A 17,799-nucleotide genomic window follows, 5' to 3' on the forward strand; every position below is an offset into this window, starting at 1 on the left:
GAAACCTGGCATTATCACCGACTAAATCTTCCGCGACCTTATTTACAACATGGACGCCCCAAATGTCGACCATTTTGAACATCCACGTCGATGGCACTACGCTACCGACTGTCCGACACCCCAAAATCTTGGGTGTGACGTTTGATCAGGATCTACATTTTGGTGAGCACACAGCCGCAATTGTTCCGAGAATTCAGAGCCGTAACAAAATCCTCAAATCCCTCGCTGGCAGTACTTGGGGAAAAGGTAAAGAAACGCTCATGACTACATACAAAGCAATTAGCCAGCCGATTACGTGCTACGCGTCACCCATATGGTCGCCAAGCCTAAAAATCACCCACTGGAAGAAACTACAGGCCTGCCAAAATACTGCTCTCAGAATCGCCACGGGCTGTCTTCTTATGTCCCCAGAACACCATCTGCATAATGAGGCGAGAATACTCCCCATCAGGGAGAGAAATGAGATGCTGACCAAACAGTTCCTGTTGAATACCCAGAAACCTGGGCATCCCAACAGACATCTGATTAATGCACCTGAGAACCCAGCCGTATAAAGTGAAAAAACACAAGTAGGTCCTTGGTGAACTCCATAAACAGGCGTCGGACGTTTATGCCGGGAATTGCCCGGTGAATCCAGTACTTAACGAAAATTATCCAAAACTTGCGTAAGAGGAATGCATACTCCCCAGGGAAACGCGTGTCACTCTTGCTCAACTTCGTTCTGGATACTGTAACAGGTTAAACTCTTACCTATCCAGAATCAACCCCGACATACAAAATGTACGCCCCGCTTGCAATGTGTCCCCACATGACACCAACCATCTCTTCAATTGTAATGTGGAACCAACGCCTCTAACACCCCTTTCCTTATGGTCCACCCCTGTTGATCGGTCGCGGCTATTAGGTGGGGCGAGCATTGCTACAACAACAACAACAACAACCTCAGCTGTGATCAAGGATGGTATTCAAAGTTCCACTGAGTATACTTTTGTACAAATGGGTCTTAAGCTAGCTAAGCAAATGCAGAGGAAACGCCTGCTCTTCTAGAATAGCGAGATCCTCCTGATTGGAAGAGTATGGTAGGCAGCTTCGCAAAATAATTGAGTTCACTAAGTCTAATTTATAATTGGTAACTGTTATTCTGATGTTCACTATTAAATGGGATCCCTTATTGTACTTATCAATATACTGGAAACACATTATGCTCCACATACATGGAGGATGATGGGGTAGAATAATCGACTCCCTTCATGTTTCTGTGAGGTTTTGATAGAACAAGTATTGCAGCTTCGGTTTACTCCAGTGTCAATAATATTCGTGCTCGCAGCGATTCGCTAAATAACTTAAGACTCATTTTGATATGTTGACTTTCCGACTAGGTGGATAATTGGTGTATCTTGGCGATTTCCTGCCATCTCTTCTCCAACTTGGTTGGAAGTGACACGGTTTCTTCATTGTGGCATTATTTTCTTTTCTTTCGAAAAATGGCACTGACGCCGAAACCGGTTCGTCCACACATTCGATTTGAAAAGGTTGACCGAAAATGTCTAGTATTACAACGAACGTACATGTGGTCTAAGTGAGCTTCTTGCACACAGTCGTTGATGTTCAACTAAACCTAGCCAATTAGGTTTCCAACGAAATCATTAATCAATTTAACACAAATTCATTCGCATACATCAGCAACTGTAGCTGTTGTTAGGAGTCAGCATAGAAAGTGTTGACCCCGTCCCACCAGTTTGAAGGAAACATTACAAAGGATATCCTAGATGTATCACCCTAATCGAGAAAACTATATGCTTAGCTATTAAGAAAATTTAAGGTACTGCTCATTTTAGATTCCCTATTGACTTCAAGAGACATTAACAAATTGTTTATAATAACCTAAATCTGGCTCGAGACTACTGACCATACAATAGACAGTCACATCTAGCCAAAATATGGGTTTCAGTCTCAAAACGACAATCACGACGTTGGCGCACCCGAACTTTATTTTTTCTCTAAATTTTGAAAAATAATTTTCATTCGTCTTTTCCGCGTAATGTGTTGACAGGCTATGAAGCGATGAGATCGATGAGATAAACAGCCGAACGCCCTGGGCGTAGTATTGTGCGATAGTAAATATGATTTTTGGGAATGATAGTTTTTCTAAATTTTAACTGGGTCAGGTACCACATAGTGCCTTGTTACACCTAGTGGAAACAGTTTTTGCAAAAAGCTACCAATGCACAAAATTTCTAGCAAATCGCTCAATAAAGGAAATTTTTTGGAATAAGTTAGTCCCTGGTCTACTTTCAATAAAAAAGTTTTGCTTAATAAAAACCTTGACTCCATATACTACGGATGGTAGAGTTGCCAAATCTAGAAGCAGCAATTAAGCTAGATCCTATAAAACTTTTACTATTTGCCAAAAAAAATTCTTGTAACATTAGAGGGACACCTTGTATGTGTGAAGTCTTCGTTGATAGGCCAGTTCAGCCTTACCTAGCCCAGGCAAGAACCTACGTATGTATGTGCCGTATTTAAAAAAAATGGTTTAATAAATACGATTTTTGGGAATAGGTTCTGGGACAGACCTTATTCGGTGATAAAAAAACACATGCCTATAACGATCATCGGATAGAATTAAGTAGCTATAAGCAATTTAACGGTATTTCGTGTTGTCGGTTCGGAGTTATAGCCGAGCAATTTACAGACATTCAATTCACAAAAATTAAAAAAAAAAACATTATTTCATATTATTACCCATATCGAGCATTCCCATCGTGTCACAAACTAACGCTGGAGTTCATGATGACTAATTTAATTGAATTTAATTGGATACAATTTCAAATATACTTATGATTACTGTCAAAAATATATATGTACAGATGCTAGTAAGTATGTTTGTATAAATCATTATTGCAATGTAAAGTCAAAAACAGCTTCCAAGCCTGATTTTTTGTATAATATTCAAGTCAGTAATTTGTACAAAAAAGTACAAAATTAAAATATAAACATATGAGTATTAAATTAGTCGCAATCTCAAAATTAGCAAAACATTTGAAATGTATCAGCAGATGACTTAAAAATAAAATTTTGCAAAAGTAGCTAAAAGTCCCACAAAAGGCAGCAAGAAAATACTCTTAACGCCAACACACGCAGCAGCCGAACTGCACACCTTTCGAATTGTTTCGGTATACAAACCACGTCTGGATAACAAACCGCGTATACTTCGTAGTTCCTATCGAAAGAAAAAATTTTATTAAACACACAAAAATTCCTATCGGAAAATCAATCCAAATTAATCACACAAACCTCTAAGCTCAGCCCCTTCTCCGTTCGACTTAGTACCAGCGTATAGATCGAGCCACGCATATCATTACCACAAAATGTTAATACTAAATGATCATTAACAGCTTTCACCACTTGCACTGTGCCAGTGAATTGTCTATATGAGTTGAGCGCTACCAACGAACCACGTTGTTCACCCATATTAATCCATAAACCAGGATTTCTTTCAGTGTAGTTAAATGTATATTCTAAATTATTGTCACCTTCACTCCAAATTAAACGCAAATATCGTACGGGCATATAATCTTTGTAGGTGTTTTGTGTTTGTTGTTGGTTGTGTTGTTGTAGTTGTAGTTGGTGTTGTTGTTGTGGTTGGTTATTCCGTGTTCGTTCTTGATTAAATTGTTGCAAATTCTGACGATTATTATAATGATTTTGCATCTGAAATAAAAATTACGTGCAAAGTGTACTAACTTATATCTTATGTGGTTAATACAGTTGCAGGCCAAAAAATTAGAAACACTGTTAACTAAATATATAAAAGTTAATATATTTTCCGCCTATAATAGAAAATCCGAAATCTATATGAAATTCAATTTTGTAATTTCGATATATAAAAGGTGCGTGACACCTAACCTACAACTGGCACCATTCAGGTGTCGTATTGCCGTTCGAAATTAAACCAGTATAAACTCGTGGCGTATGAAAATTAACGGTCTAATAAACATTAAAGCCTTGATTTTCTAAGTAAATGGTTGATATTTTGATCTTTCAAAATTTCCTTAAACTGTCGGTCTCTGATATAAGTAACGGGCAGTGCCGTTGGTGGTGTCTGAGTCGGTTAACTACCTTGTGATTAATCTAAAAATAAAGCTGTAATGGAGCTTATTGTAGGTGGCAGGACAAGGAAGACTACCGTCGCCTTATACTGCTGTCGAGGAGTCACTGATAAAATTTGAGAGGTCTCACTAAAGCTGTATGATGTGGTGGTCAAACCGATTCTCTGACCTGATGAACAGCACTAGATACTTCTTACCCGATAAGACTTGGATAGCAAATGGTGCTAAGCGGAATAAGCGGTACCCTTCTTACCAAGGCCGTAGCCAGGGGGGGCGGGTTACGGGGGTTTGAAGCCTCCCCCCGAAATGTTGAAACAAGTATGCTAATTTTTATTTCTACCATGTTGAAAACCATAGTTTAAATGTCTTCCAATCAAAGACAACCAAATGCATATTGTGTTAATATGTTTTACCATTGACCACACCTAAAATAAAAATTAAAAGTTAATGTTGGGGTACGCAGAACAAAAGAAAACGCTCAAGAAATTGTTTTATTTTTGCTCTGCCAGCCAAATTTGACGCTACTTTTATTTGAAAGTTTGTATGAGGCTTCTTTTTGGCACCTTCAAAAAATGCTATAGAAAACCTTGTCCCACGGCATTTCGTGACGGTAGATTTAATGCTATCGTCGCCGCCGGGCAAACACACAAAATGTATCCGCATTTTATTTTTCGTTAAAATATTGCGATAAAGTTTTTTGTTCTTTAAAATTCATATACAAATATTTTTCCAAGCCTTGGTTTAAAATCAAGTAGTTACTAAAGTCGTTTATTAGTCCATCTGTGTAGTTTTTTTCATTTTCTTATTCTCTTTGCTTCTTTTCTTTCAAATGGCCACTCAACGAAAAGTCATTGTGTTTATACCTTTAATTGAACGTACAAACTTTTCATTACAACCATGCATGATAGCAGCAAGTGAATCCTGATGGTCAGCTGATTTTTGTTTACATTTGCTTTACAAAAAAATAATAAAGTGAATTGAATTCTGAGTCTAAAATGAGTGTAAAACGAAAATCGCTGCTCGATTATGGTTTTAAAAGCAAAAAAGTTGAAAACGAAAGTACTCCTGGACAGCAGGAAGTCCTCAAGACATCAAGTCAAGTAGCTAGTAGTTCAGAAACTGTATGGCATTCAGATATGAACATCATGGACATTGGTGGCTATTTAGGAATAGCAGTAGAAGATAGCAAAAAATATGACCTTCTTACTTCGCCGTGGATACCTGAAGAATCTTGTACATTTTCGGGAGTGGGAAAAAGGAATATAAAATTTCAACATCATTGGTTGAGAAGGTATTATCTGCAATTAATGCTATTTTATGTTTATAGAGTTGTGACAATTCTATAGATATGAATGGCTTGTTTATACGCAAGCCAAAGGAGCAGGTGCATTGTGCAAATATTGTGCTCTTTTCCCCCATGAATATGCTGGAAAAGGGAAACACCAACAGTTGAACTCATTTGTGACTAAACCATTCCAAAAATGGAAAGATGCCATTGAAAACTTTGAAAACTGAAAGTGCCAATATCACGCTTCTAGCATTATTTATGCTAATAGTTTTATAAAAGTTTGGACAAGGGCGGTACCTGATATACGATCGCATATTGATATAACACGTATGGAGAAAATAAAATCGAACAGAAGTAAGCTTGTTCCAATTATTGAGGTGATCAAGTTATGTGGTCGGCAAGAACTAGCTTTAAGGGGAACGGATGACTGTGGAATGCTTGCTAAAGAGCAGGAGCACAATGATGGTAATTTACGTATGAGAATAGCTTGTGGCGATAAAATTGCGAAACATCATTTTAAAAATGCTGCTAAAAATGCGAACTGTTTAAGCCCGACCATTCAGAATGAAATAATCGCAACTTGCGGACAAATAATTCAGCGTAAAATAATGGAAAGGATAAATATGGCAAAATCTTTCTCGATTTTAGTAGATGAGACAACAGATATTGGACAAATTGAACAAATGTCTCTCTGTGTTCGTTATATTGACGTTGGCGATTCTGAAAAATACATTATGCGTGAGGACTTTTTACAATTTGTAGCTTTACAAAATACTACGGGCCATCATATTGCAGAAGTTATCTTAAAAACCATAAGGGTAGTAGGTATATACGAAAAATATATGATAGGGCAGGGTTATGACGGCGCAGCAGCAATGAAGGGGAGTTTCAATGGAGTACAAGCAATTATAAGAAAACGTTTTCCTGCAGCATTATATGTACATTGTTGCTCTCACTCCTTAAACCTGGCATTGGGACATGCTTGTGAGGTGCATTACATTGACATTGCTTAGGTATTTTCAAGACAGTTATGTCCTTTTCCAAAAATTCTGCTAAAAGATCACTAAATTTAACTGAAATAATCAAAACAATATTTCCGCAAGCTAAATCTAATAAGCTAACTTCGTTCTGCGCAACTCGTTGGGTGGAAAATCATGATAGCTTACTCAGGTTTAAAGAAATGCTTCCTGCAATAGTTATGGCTCTTGAAGAGTTACTTCTGGACCCAGATACTGATGATTCATCTAAGGCCAGTTCGTTTTTGAAATCTGTAACAAGCTGCGAATTTGTTGTGAGCTTATTTATGGCATCAACGGTGTTCTCGTTGACTCTGCCATTATGTAAGACTTTGCAATCAGTTTCATTGGATTTACCAAAAGCAATTGAGCATATCGAGAAGTACGCCAGCTTTTAACGTCCATTAATGAGGAGGTAAAGCTTCCACGTATCGCCTATATCCAACTAGAGCGAACGGGAATTAGTACAAGAGATCCTGAAGCATATTTTAGGGTGACTATTGCTATTCCTTTTTTAGACGATATTTCTGTACAATTGAATGACAAACTTGTTCAACATAAATCAATTATTTAGAAATTTTCTTTCTTTGTTCCATCGATTTGTTGTTTAAAAGAAGTAAACTTCAGCGAGTCTGACGCAGAAGAACTTGAAATATATAAAGATATAATTGACACCGCAGCAATTGCTTCTGAGTTCACTTTATGGAAAGCAAAATGGAGTCAAGAAGAAAGTTGTACACGTCCATCATCTGCTATTGAAGCTTTAGACGAGTGCAATAAAAAATTTTGTCCAGCAATATATTCTTTGCTGAAAGTATTTGCTACAATTCCCGTCACTACATGCACATCGGAAAGATCTTTTTCAACACTGAAGAGGTTGAAAACTTTTTTGAGAAATTCCACTGGAGAGGTAAGACTAAATGGCTTAGCCATAATGAGTACACATCGTCGGTTTCAAATTGAAACAGACGAGCTGATAAATGACTTCGCCGCTAAAAAGTCAAGACGTCTTAATTTAATATTAAATTAAAATAAAATTTTTTCTAGATAAGTATGAATATACAATTAATGGGACATGTGAATAAAAAAATTAGCAAACGATTTTACATAAGTTATCGGAAATCCGACATAATTTTTGTATGGAAAAAGCTTTAAAATTTAAGTAAAAGCTAGGGAAAACAATTTGATTGTTTTATTTATTCACTTGGTTCAATATCGCCAAATATTTTATTTTAAAACTTTCTTACTGGGGCGTTATTTTCAAGTTTTATTTTTATTTTAAATGCATGGCTACATGTATACCTATGAGTTTTTGTTACCTTAATTGTAATAAATACTAATACTATGTTAAAACAGGAAAATTAATTGAGGCAAATTCGATTTAAATTTAGTGGTGTTCATACAACTCAATTTAGCTTACACAATAGTAATTTGATAGCTGATTGGCTAATCTCTACAGCAACAACATACCTTTGTTCAGACTGTCAAAATGTGCGTGTTGGTATTAGGCGAATGGAATGGAATGAAAACACAAAACTTTGAAATTTTTGTGTGTTGTAAGAAAATGTGTTCAATGATTTGGATTCATTTTGATATTTGCCATCTTCTTTTGACAATCCCTACTCCAGTGAAATGAAAAAAATAAAATCAGCTGATGAGATGAGCCAGCCATATAGTTGAGCCATGCGTAAACTGACGTTTAAATCTACTCAATAAACGCACTTTACAAGGTTGCATTTGCATTTTGAAACAATTTATTACGCAATTTTTTTAAATTGGCAATTTATTATTACAATTTATTATATGACAAATTGCGTAATAAATTGTCCAAATGGTATAAATTGCCAATTTGGTGTGTGTTTGTACATAGTATAACGAAAAACTAAGCAAAGCAGCGTGTTATTTTAATATTGTGTAACAATTTTTGCAGGAATAGAAATTGTGAGATAGGCAGCCTTCAACAAAAATCTCAGGTAACCGTTTTTAAACAAAAATTCTGAGATCCGACGTTTTTGAAAAGATAACCCAGATATAGTTATCTTCCACTCAGCCGGCGCAATAGTAACTTGAGCAAAGTTGTTCAATATGTAGTTTGAGGACATACCCCTCTTTTTGAACCAGAGCAACAAAAAGTACTATTTTGTAAAAAAAAATGTAAGGGAGTACGCGATATAGAGACGGCACATAAGGAAGTACCTGTTGGCATCATAGAGAACCTTTTACTGGAGAAGAAAATTGCCTGGGCAATAGATAGCTTCTCTCCATATAAATCACCAGGCGTGGATGGTATTCTACCTATTATGCTGCAGAAGACTCAGAAACCTTTGGTTAAGGAACTAAAGGAGATCTTCGAGGCATGCATTCGTCTCAACCACATTCCGATCTCGTGGACGAAAACAAGGGTGGTTTTCATCCCTAAGGCCAGCAGAAGGGGGCATGAAGTAGCCAAAGACTTTCGGCCAATAAGTCTCACGTCCTTTGTTCTGAAAACGTTCGAAAGGCTACTAGATATACATATACGGGAGCTTCTAGGCGAGGCTCCACTTTTCACGGCACAGCACGCGTACCTGAGAGGGAAATCCACAGAAACCGCGCTACATAAGGTAATTCGAACAGTGGAAAAGTGCCTTCATCACAAGCAGTTCAATCTGGCTGCGTTTGTTGATGTGGAAGGGCGTTGAACAATGTAAGAGCCGAAGCGATTGAGGCTGCCCTCGGTAGGGCAGGGGTTGAAGAGCCACTACGGCTTTGGATTTCAACCCTGCTTCGCAACCGCGAAATAACAGCAGAGCTAGGCGGAGCTACTGTTGGCAAGCAGGTATGCAGAGGCACACCACAGTGGGGTGGTGCTTTCACCTCCGCTTTGGTTGATAACCATAATTGAAATCCTAGGAAAACCTAACGCAGGGGGGATTAAGATCGTGGCGTATGCCGACGACGTGGCGATCTTGGTCTCTGGTCTTTTCCCCTCCGTAATGAGCGAAATCATGGAAAGGGCCTTGGCTAACCTCAGCAGGTGGGCACAGGAATGTGGCCTTAGGCTAAATCCCGACAAGACGGACCTGCTTCTCTTCACGAGGAAGTACAAGCCACCTGCCTTCAGACTACCATTCTTAAATGGCCAGCAACTAACCCTGTTACCGAGTACCAAGTATCTGGGACTAACAATTGACTGCAAGTTGAATTGGAAAGTATGCATCGAAGAGCGGATACGGAAGGCCTGCATCGCATTTTATGCCTGCAAATCAATGTTTGGTAAGAAATGGGGACTCAAGCCAAGCATGGTACTTTGGATGTACAAGGCGGTGGTGCAACCGGTGCTTACCTATGGTTCCATAGTCTGGTGGGAAGCTCTTAGTAAGAGCTACAATCTCACCAGCCTGCAAAAAGTCCAGCGCACTGCGTGTGTGGGTGTCATAGGGGCCGGACGCACTTTCCCCACAGCTGCTTTAAACCCCATTTGGTACCTGCTTCCGATCGACTTGCATATACTTTGTACATCGTCACAAACCGCACTGAGACTCAGGGAGTCTGGGTGTTGGAAGGATACTCAGCAAGGGTAGTATCCTAAAGAAACTTCCGGATAGTACATGTAGTACCGAGACAGATTACTACCCTCGCAAACTGAAGTTTGAGTACGGTTGTAATACCGCCATTCCAAGCAGGAACGAGTGGAAGAGAAACCCGGATATATGGGTCGACGACTCCAAGATGGAATCGGGAGTGGGGGCCGAGTCTACTCTGATTCCCTATATTTGTCTGCATCATTCAGACTCCCATCGCACTGCAGCGTGTTTCAAGCAGAAATCCTCGCGATTTGGCAAGCCTGCAAATCACCGGAGGGTTTGAATGTAGCTGGTAAAGTTTGCATCCTGTCGGATAGCCAAGCAGCGATAAAAGCGCTTTCCTCTCCACACACTAACTCAAAATTAGTGTGGGCTTGTAAGCGACTCATATCCCAGTTATCCACCAATCTAGAACTATGCGTTATCTGGGTCCCGGGTCATAGGGAGATAGAGGATAACGAGAAGGCCGACGAACTGGCACGTAGGGGCTCCTCGGAGATGAATGAGAAAGTAACCAGGGTCGAAGTAGGCATACCTTTAGCAGTAGCCAAGGGGAATATCCAAAGCTTCTACTTGAAGAAAGCACAAACAAAGTGGAATAACATCACCACCTCTGCAATATCAAAATCCATTTGGCCAAAATATGATGGAAAGAGGACGAGAAGTCTTCTGAATAAATCCAGGGCCAACACACGCAAACTGATAGCAGTCTGCACCAAAAATTTGGCATTAGGTACGCATGCAGAAAAGATGGCATTCCGTATAATGACTACTGCAGAAGCTGCAAAGATCCAAATGGCAGGGAGACAATAGAACACTTTATGTGTAAATGACCGACTAAGGTTCCTTGGAACCCCGTTTCTAGAAGACCTCAGAGGTTTATCTGTGATAGCAATCCCGAATATTCTTAATTTTATCAATAACTCTGGCTGGTTGTAATACATTGACCGTAACATTCCGTAGGTTTTTAGACGAGTTACATGGCGTCAAAACGGCTTTAAATGGCTAGCGATTAACTCAGCCACCGTAAAGTCGAGGGCTATTAGGTTGATTGACCTAATTGGCTGTAATCTCGTCCTGCGCAGGCACTTGTGAACTGAACATGGTCGCCATGTTGATTTCAAGATTCCGTTGGGCCATCGCTTTCAGTATCTGAACAGACCACGAGTTAGCAAAACAAGCGTTGGGCTAAGACTTTTTTTCGGGCCAATTGTTGAGCTATAAGTCTTTACTAAAGTTCTCCCCCATTGTGTTCCTGCTGGTGATGCAAATGGAGAAGGTTTAATAATGTGCAGTATGAGCTTACGCAGAGATGAACATAGTATATAGAAACTTCTTGGACACCCATCTATGGAAGCAGAAGAAGAAAAATACCTCAAATCGCCTAACCATGTCCTATATAAAAGCGGATGCAACTCTTCTTCGCCGTATTTTAATGGCTATGCAAGTATCAACCCCTACATGTTATTGTTTTTTAATTCGAATATTGCTGTTAATACGTCGTCATTGTCTGTCGAGGGAACATTCACTCAATCGTCTTTGGTTGTGGGCTTATCTTTAGGAACTTATCTGGATGCTTTATAGTTACCCTCCATTAAAGAAGGCATAGAAGTTTTCCTTCCAAAATCTTATCGCTGTATGGACATCTAAATTCGCCCCGGGCTGGAAACCTTTCGTCTGTACCTGAATTTTCTGGTAAAATTTGCGGGTGCCTTTCACCAAGCTCCACACTTATACGTTTCTGTCGGCATTTATTTCGACATTCTGCGAGTCAGGGACCGATCCGTATCTAAGACGTTTGTATTGACTCCTTTGTTTGCGTTGAGGAGACTACCTCAATAATGCTCTTATCTAAGAACGAATAACTGGCGGCCACCGTGGTGTGATGGTAGCGTGCTACGCCTACCACACTGTATGCCCTGGGTTCACAACCCGGGCAAAGCAACATTAAAATTTTAGAAATAAGGTTTTCAATTAAAAGACAATTTTTCTAAGCGGGGTCGCCCCTCGGCAGTGTTTGGCAAGCGCTCCGGGTGTATTTCTGCCATGAAAAGCTCTCATCAGTGAAAACTCATTTGCCTTGGAGATGCCGTTCGGAGTCGGCATAAAACAAGTAGGTCCCATCCGGCCAATTTGTAGGGAAAATCAAGAGGAGCACGACGCAAATTGGAAGAGAAGCTCGGCCTTAGATCTCTTCGGAGGTTATCGCGCCTTACATTTATTCTTTTTTTTTTTTTATTTAAGAGCAAATATGAGCTAATTGCATATCCCTGACATTGACAATCTCCTGTTCCATAATTGTAATTCAAATAATGCATTTGATAGAAGGTATTACCAAGAAAAACACCTATGTACCTATCATTCACATGCGCTACCTCGATGCGTATAAAGATTTCTCATTATTCCTTTACAAGGTCAAATGACTCAGCAATAGAAGATACGCATCTGGCTAACTTCTAATAAGCGCAATCGATTGTATTCCTAATAGTATAGTCAGACGTCAACGTTAATGATAATAAAGCTCGCTTTTATTTTATTATGTTCATAAGTAAAGTGAGCATCAAAAACATAATCCGGATTTTTATACTAGTTGAGTAGAGCTCACAGAGTATAATAACTTTGATTGGATAACGGTTGGTTGTACAGGTATAAAGGAATTGAGATAGATATAGACTTCCATATATCAAAATCATCAGTATCGAAAAAAAATTTGATTGAGACATGTCCGTCCGTACGTCCGTTAACACGATAACTTGAGTAAATTTTGAGGTATCTTGATGAAATTTGGTACGTAGGTTCCTGGGAACTCATCTCAGTTCGCTATTTAAAATGAACGGAATCGGACTATTACCACGCCCACTTTTTAGATATCGAAAAATTCGAAAAACACAAAAAGTGCGATAATTCATTACCAAAGACGGATAAAGCGATGCACCTTGGTAGGTGAATTGAACTTATGACCCAGAATAGAAAATTAGTAAAATTTTGGACAATGGGCGTGGCACCGACCACTTTTGAAAGAAGGTAATTTAAAAGTTTTGCAAGCTGTAATTTGGCAGTCGTTGACGATATCATGATGAAATTTGGCAGGAATGTTATTCCTATTACTATATGTATGCTTAATAAAAATTAGTAAAAGCGGAGAACGACCACGCCCACTTAAAAAAAAATTTTTTTTAAGTCAAATTTTAACAAAAAATTTAATATCTTTACAGTATATAAGTAAATTATGTCAACATTCAACTCCAGTAATGATAATGGTGCAAAAAAATACAAAAATAAAAGAAAATTTTAAAATGGGCGTGGCTCCGCCCTTTTTCATTTAATTTGTCTAGGATACTTTTAATGCCATAAGTCGAACAAAAATTTACCAATCCTTGTGAAATTTGGTAGGGGCTTAGATACCAGGACGATAACTGTTTTCTGTGAAAAAGGGCGGAATCGGTTGAAGCCACGACCAGTTTTTATACACAGTCGACCGTCTGTCGTTCCGCTCGGCCGTTAACACGATACAAGTTAAAAAAATTATTAAAATCGATATATCTTTACTAAACTCAGTTCACGTACTTATCTGAACTCACTTTGTATTGGTGTAAAAAATGGCCGAAATCCGACTATGACCACGCCACTTTTTCGATTTCGAAAATTAAGAAAAATTAAAAAAATGCCATAATTCTATACCAAATATGAAAAAAGGGATGAAACATGGTAAGTGGATTGGTTTATTGACGCAAAATATAACTTTAGAAAAAAACTTTTTAAAATGGGTGTGACACCTACCATATTAATTAGAAGAAAATGAAAAAGTTCTGCAGGGCGAAATCAAAAGCCCTTGGAATCATGGCAGGAATACTGTTCGTGGTATTACATATATGTTATGATGTTCTGGGTCACCCTGGTCCACATTTTGGTCGATATCTCGAAAACGCCTTCACATATACAACTACCACCACTTCTTTTTAAAACCCTCATTAACCTTTAATTTGATACCCATATCGTACAAACACATTATAGAGTCACCCCTGGTCCACCTTTATGGCGATATCTCGAAAAGGCGTCCACCTATAGAACTAAGGTCCACTCCCTTTTAAAATACTCATTATCACCTTTCGTTTGATGCCCATATTGTACAAACGCATTCTAGAGTCAACCCTGGTCCACCTTTACAACAATATCCCGAAAAGGCGTCCACTTATAGAACTGAGGTCCACTCCCTTTTAAAATACTCATTCGCACCTTTCATTTGATACCCATATCGTACAAACAAATTCTAGTGTCAGCCCTGGTCCACCTTTATGGCGATATCCCTAAATGGCGTCCACCTATAGAACTATGGCCCACTCCCTCTTAAAATACTCTTTAATACCTTCCATTTGATACACATGTCATACAAACACATTCCAAGGTTACCCTAGGATCATTTTCCTTCATGGTGATTTTCCCTTATTTTGTCTCTCAACTGAGTATGTAATGTTCGGTTACACCCGAACTTGGTCTTCCTTACTTGTTTATAATTAACTTACTCTACTCTAGCTTGTCTAAATCTTATTAAAGAATTGTATACGAAATAAATAAAATAAAATAAAATAAATGTACTCACTTGATCTGTTATGTCATTGAGATGCACAATTACGCAGCTATCATACTGGTATACACCTGGTATATCCTGTGAGTGAACAATGATCTCGTTACCATACCATAAACCAGTTATCTGCCAACCAAACAAGAAATATTTATGGTTTCCTTAATTACATGGAGTTTCTTTGAAAATTATAGTTTTTAGTTCCTTTCCTGCCTTTTAATGTGAATATTTGCTACACGCCCTTTGTTTTGTATTAGGGTTGTTAGGAATGTGGGTGTGAATGCGGAAGTTAAAGTTTTTTAAGAGATGATAGATCGAATCGAAGATTTTTTACAAGGGTATTATAACTTTTATTGGATGCCGGTACTGGCATCAATCAGTGACTTTCAAACTTTTCGAACTCGCGGCCCACCATGAATATCAACCTTTCCATACTGACGATATTTTTTCTATTGAAAATTACTCGTCTTGGAATTGATTATGTTAATGTAAAGTCCTTTGCTATTTCGAAATTATGGCCGCCAGCAGTGACGTAGTTGCAAAAACGCAAATGCGCTGACTCTTAGCTTGATGACAGCACGAACTTCGTTTTGTCCTCATTCAAATCATCAAATCCATTTCTTCTGCTTCTTTTTCAAGTTTGGAGTAAGCAGAACTTACAGCATTCTGCAGCTAGTATAATTTTTTCCAGCATCAAATTACAGAAATCGCCCAGGCTACACAGGTCACCCTGTCTGAAACCTTGTTTAGTTCATTTTGCACGACCGTAAAAGTTTTTCGGGGAGTTCAGGAGTAGCGGCATATAGGCAGCTCCCTTTCGTGCTCTCGAATGCGACTTTCGACGAAGAGGCGATGGTATGTCCATCTTTTTTTAACGGGTTCTTTTCAAGATTTAGTGAAAATCTGATCGATGGTAGAATTGCAAGGTCTGAAGCCGCACTGATAAAGTCCACCCAGCCGATTTACTTCGATATTTCGCATAATAAGCTTGACAGGATCTTATATGCGATACTAAGAAAGCTGATTCCTCTATAGTTGGAGCAGTTTGCATGATCTTCCTCCTTGTAAATTGGGCAAAGAGCACATAGAATCCAATTGCCGGACATGCACTCGTTCGAACATATTTTGCATAGAGATAATAGATGAATACCTTCGTAGGCAATCCATTATAAAGTCGTTTGGGGGAACACTTATTCCATCATTATCGATTGTGAGCTCGAGTTCATAATCCGCCCTGGGTGTTTCATCGCTCTTTCTATTTTGGAGTACAGAGAAGTGTTTTCACCATAATCTAAGCATTCTCTGTACATCGGTTACCAGGTCGCCGTCTTCGCTTTTTCGTAAAATGTGTGGGCGTTACTCCTGATGGCTAGCACCTGTGCTCGTCGCACTCACGTCTTTCTGCCTCTGCTTTTTTTCTTTCTGTCGCGTTCGCTTTAACTTGAGTAGGGTACCTATTTCGACCTAACTAGAGTACCCTAACTCATCAAAAAAGCATGCAATGTTCTCATTAAATTTTCAACCTCTTATCTTTATGAGGTAATTTTTTCACACTTTGGTACAAGTTAATTTTTACTTTGTGACCCTCGAGAAAGATCCACCCAACAAAAGGTTGCAACCAACAGTTTGAAAGCCACTGACTTAAAGGAATCGAGATTGATATTGACTTCAAAATTGTGAGCATCGGGAAAATATTTTGATTAAGTCATATCCGTCCGTCCGTTACCACGATACCTTGGACCCAGAATAGATGATTATCGAAAATTGGCGAAATCGATAACAGCACGAATTTTTTCGATTTATGAATTTTTAAAAATGGAAACGAGCGATAATTATTTGCCAAAGACCGATAAAGTGACTTGAAACGTAGGTTGATTTTATGACAGGAAATAAAAATTTGGAAAAGGTTAAGAAAGTGGGACCGAAACCGCCTACATTTAGAAGAAGAAAATTTGAAAGTTTTCCAAGCCAGAAATCCTAAGCCGTTGAAGATATCGTGTTGAAATTCGGCATGGAGGTTGCCTTTGCCATTCTACAGTCAGTACTACCATACAACACACCCGTGGAGGAATACTTCAGAGGACGGTGTCTTATAACCACTGATTTGTCTCACCACTGACCAAGGCTCTGCCGCTAATTGTGGGCATTATTCATATCCCCCGGCATAAGCTCCTAGTACTCACATCTTTCCATCCACCATTTCTTTCTTCTAATATGGCGAATCCCTTCTTTCCTCGGGGCTTGCTAGTGCCGTACTCAGAGCGGCTTTATAGGTAGAGCGATACTCTTCCTCCAGACCAACAGTTTTTCTTTTCTGGCTCATTAGGAACTGATTGTGTCCGCAACAGTAGTGAGTGAAAAATGTGCTCCCACTGCTCAGGCTCATAGTAAAGTCAAGGATTGTTCTCAGTGCGCAGGAGGAGGGCCGAGGGGAGTAATCATGAGATGACTACTTTGTAAGTACCTTTTCCATAGCAAAATGTTTCTTGCCAAGCAAAAAAGCCTGAGGTGTTACGTGACAAAGTATCGAAGAATATTATAGGTCGTTTGGAGCCACTTTTACAGACCTCGGTGTTAAAAGGAAAACATTGCAATTGTACCTGTTGAAAACTATTTTTGGAGAGTATTTCATAACTTGCGGAGCTCCTCAAGTATTTAGGCTTAGCAATATAAATTTAGTTGGACAGCCTAAAAAATTCATAACTAAATTTTGAACAAAACTATACGCACTTGACCTATATCCACAGAATGTTGGGGTTTAATATCCATGCATAACAATGAATTTGTGTAAACATTTCGATCCGTGCTTGTTGATATTGCATCGTAAATTTGATATTGATTTATGGCAAAACAAAAAAAAACACCAAAATGTTGAAACACAAGATATGTAATAAACAATTTCAATTTCATTTCAAATACTTTTATTTATCGATTTGTAAAAAAATCTGTTGCAACACTTAATAAAAGCAATTTTTGATAATCGTAATTCGTAATCGTAATAGCGCAAACAACTTCGTTAAAGCTCACAATACAATCTCATACTGTAGCGGGCGGAATCATCATTTAAACAGATCAGGAGCGCTAAGTCACCAGTAGTGTTTAAAATTTGTGTAACTTTGTCCGTACGTATGTTTGTATGTTCTTTTTGATATTACTTACTACTACTATCTATTGACATTAATAAAGAGGGCGGGGCTGCTACTGTTATTCCATAAACATCATGCTCTCGCATCTG

General features: G+C 38.7%; 1 protein-coding gene across 1 annotated transcript; it reads right to left on the bottom strand.

Moving 5' to 3' along the window:
• Positions 1-2,787: 2,787 nt before the first annotated feature.
• Positions 2,788-17,623, bottom strand: LOC137252205 (uncharacterized). Its single transcript, XM_067787599.1, has 4 exons — positions 17,295-17,623; positions 14,583-14,693; positions 3,298-3,714; positions 2,788-3,223 (listed from the first exon to the last, which is right to left on the bottom strand). Exons 1-4 carry the CDS (start codon positions 17,472-17,474, stop codon positions 3,065-3,067), a joined length of 867 nt encoding a protein of 288 aa, XP_067643700.1. The 5' UTR covers positions 17,475-17,623; the 3' UTR covers positions 2,788-3,064.
• Between the last annotated feature and the right edge of the window lie 176 nt (positions 17,624-17,799).

Source organism: Eurosta solidaginis, chromosome 5 (assembly GCF_040869045.1).
Source record: "Eurosta solidaginis isolate ZX-2024a chromosome 5, ASM4086904v1, whole genome shotgun sequence".
NCBI lineage: Eukaryota > Metazoa > Arthropoda > Insecta > Diptera > Tephritidae > Eurosta > Eurosta solidaginis.

Bases quoted from the DNA above. Each gene is read 5' to 3' on its own strand.
- LOC137252205 (XM_067787599.1), bottom strand. From the start codon at position 17,474: ATGAAATTGAAATTGTTTATTACATATCTTGTGTTTCAACATTTTGGT. The intron at 3,715-14,582 runs GTGAGTACATTT...TTTTTATTTCAG, and splicing joins TCAATGACATAACAGATCAA to ATGCAAAATCATTATAATAA. The intron at 3,224-3,297 runs GTTTGTGTGATT...TTCTTTCGATAG, and splicing joins AGAAGGGGCTGAGCTTAGAG to GAACTACGAAGTATACGCGG.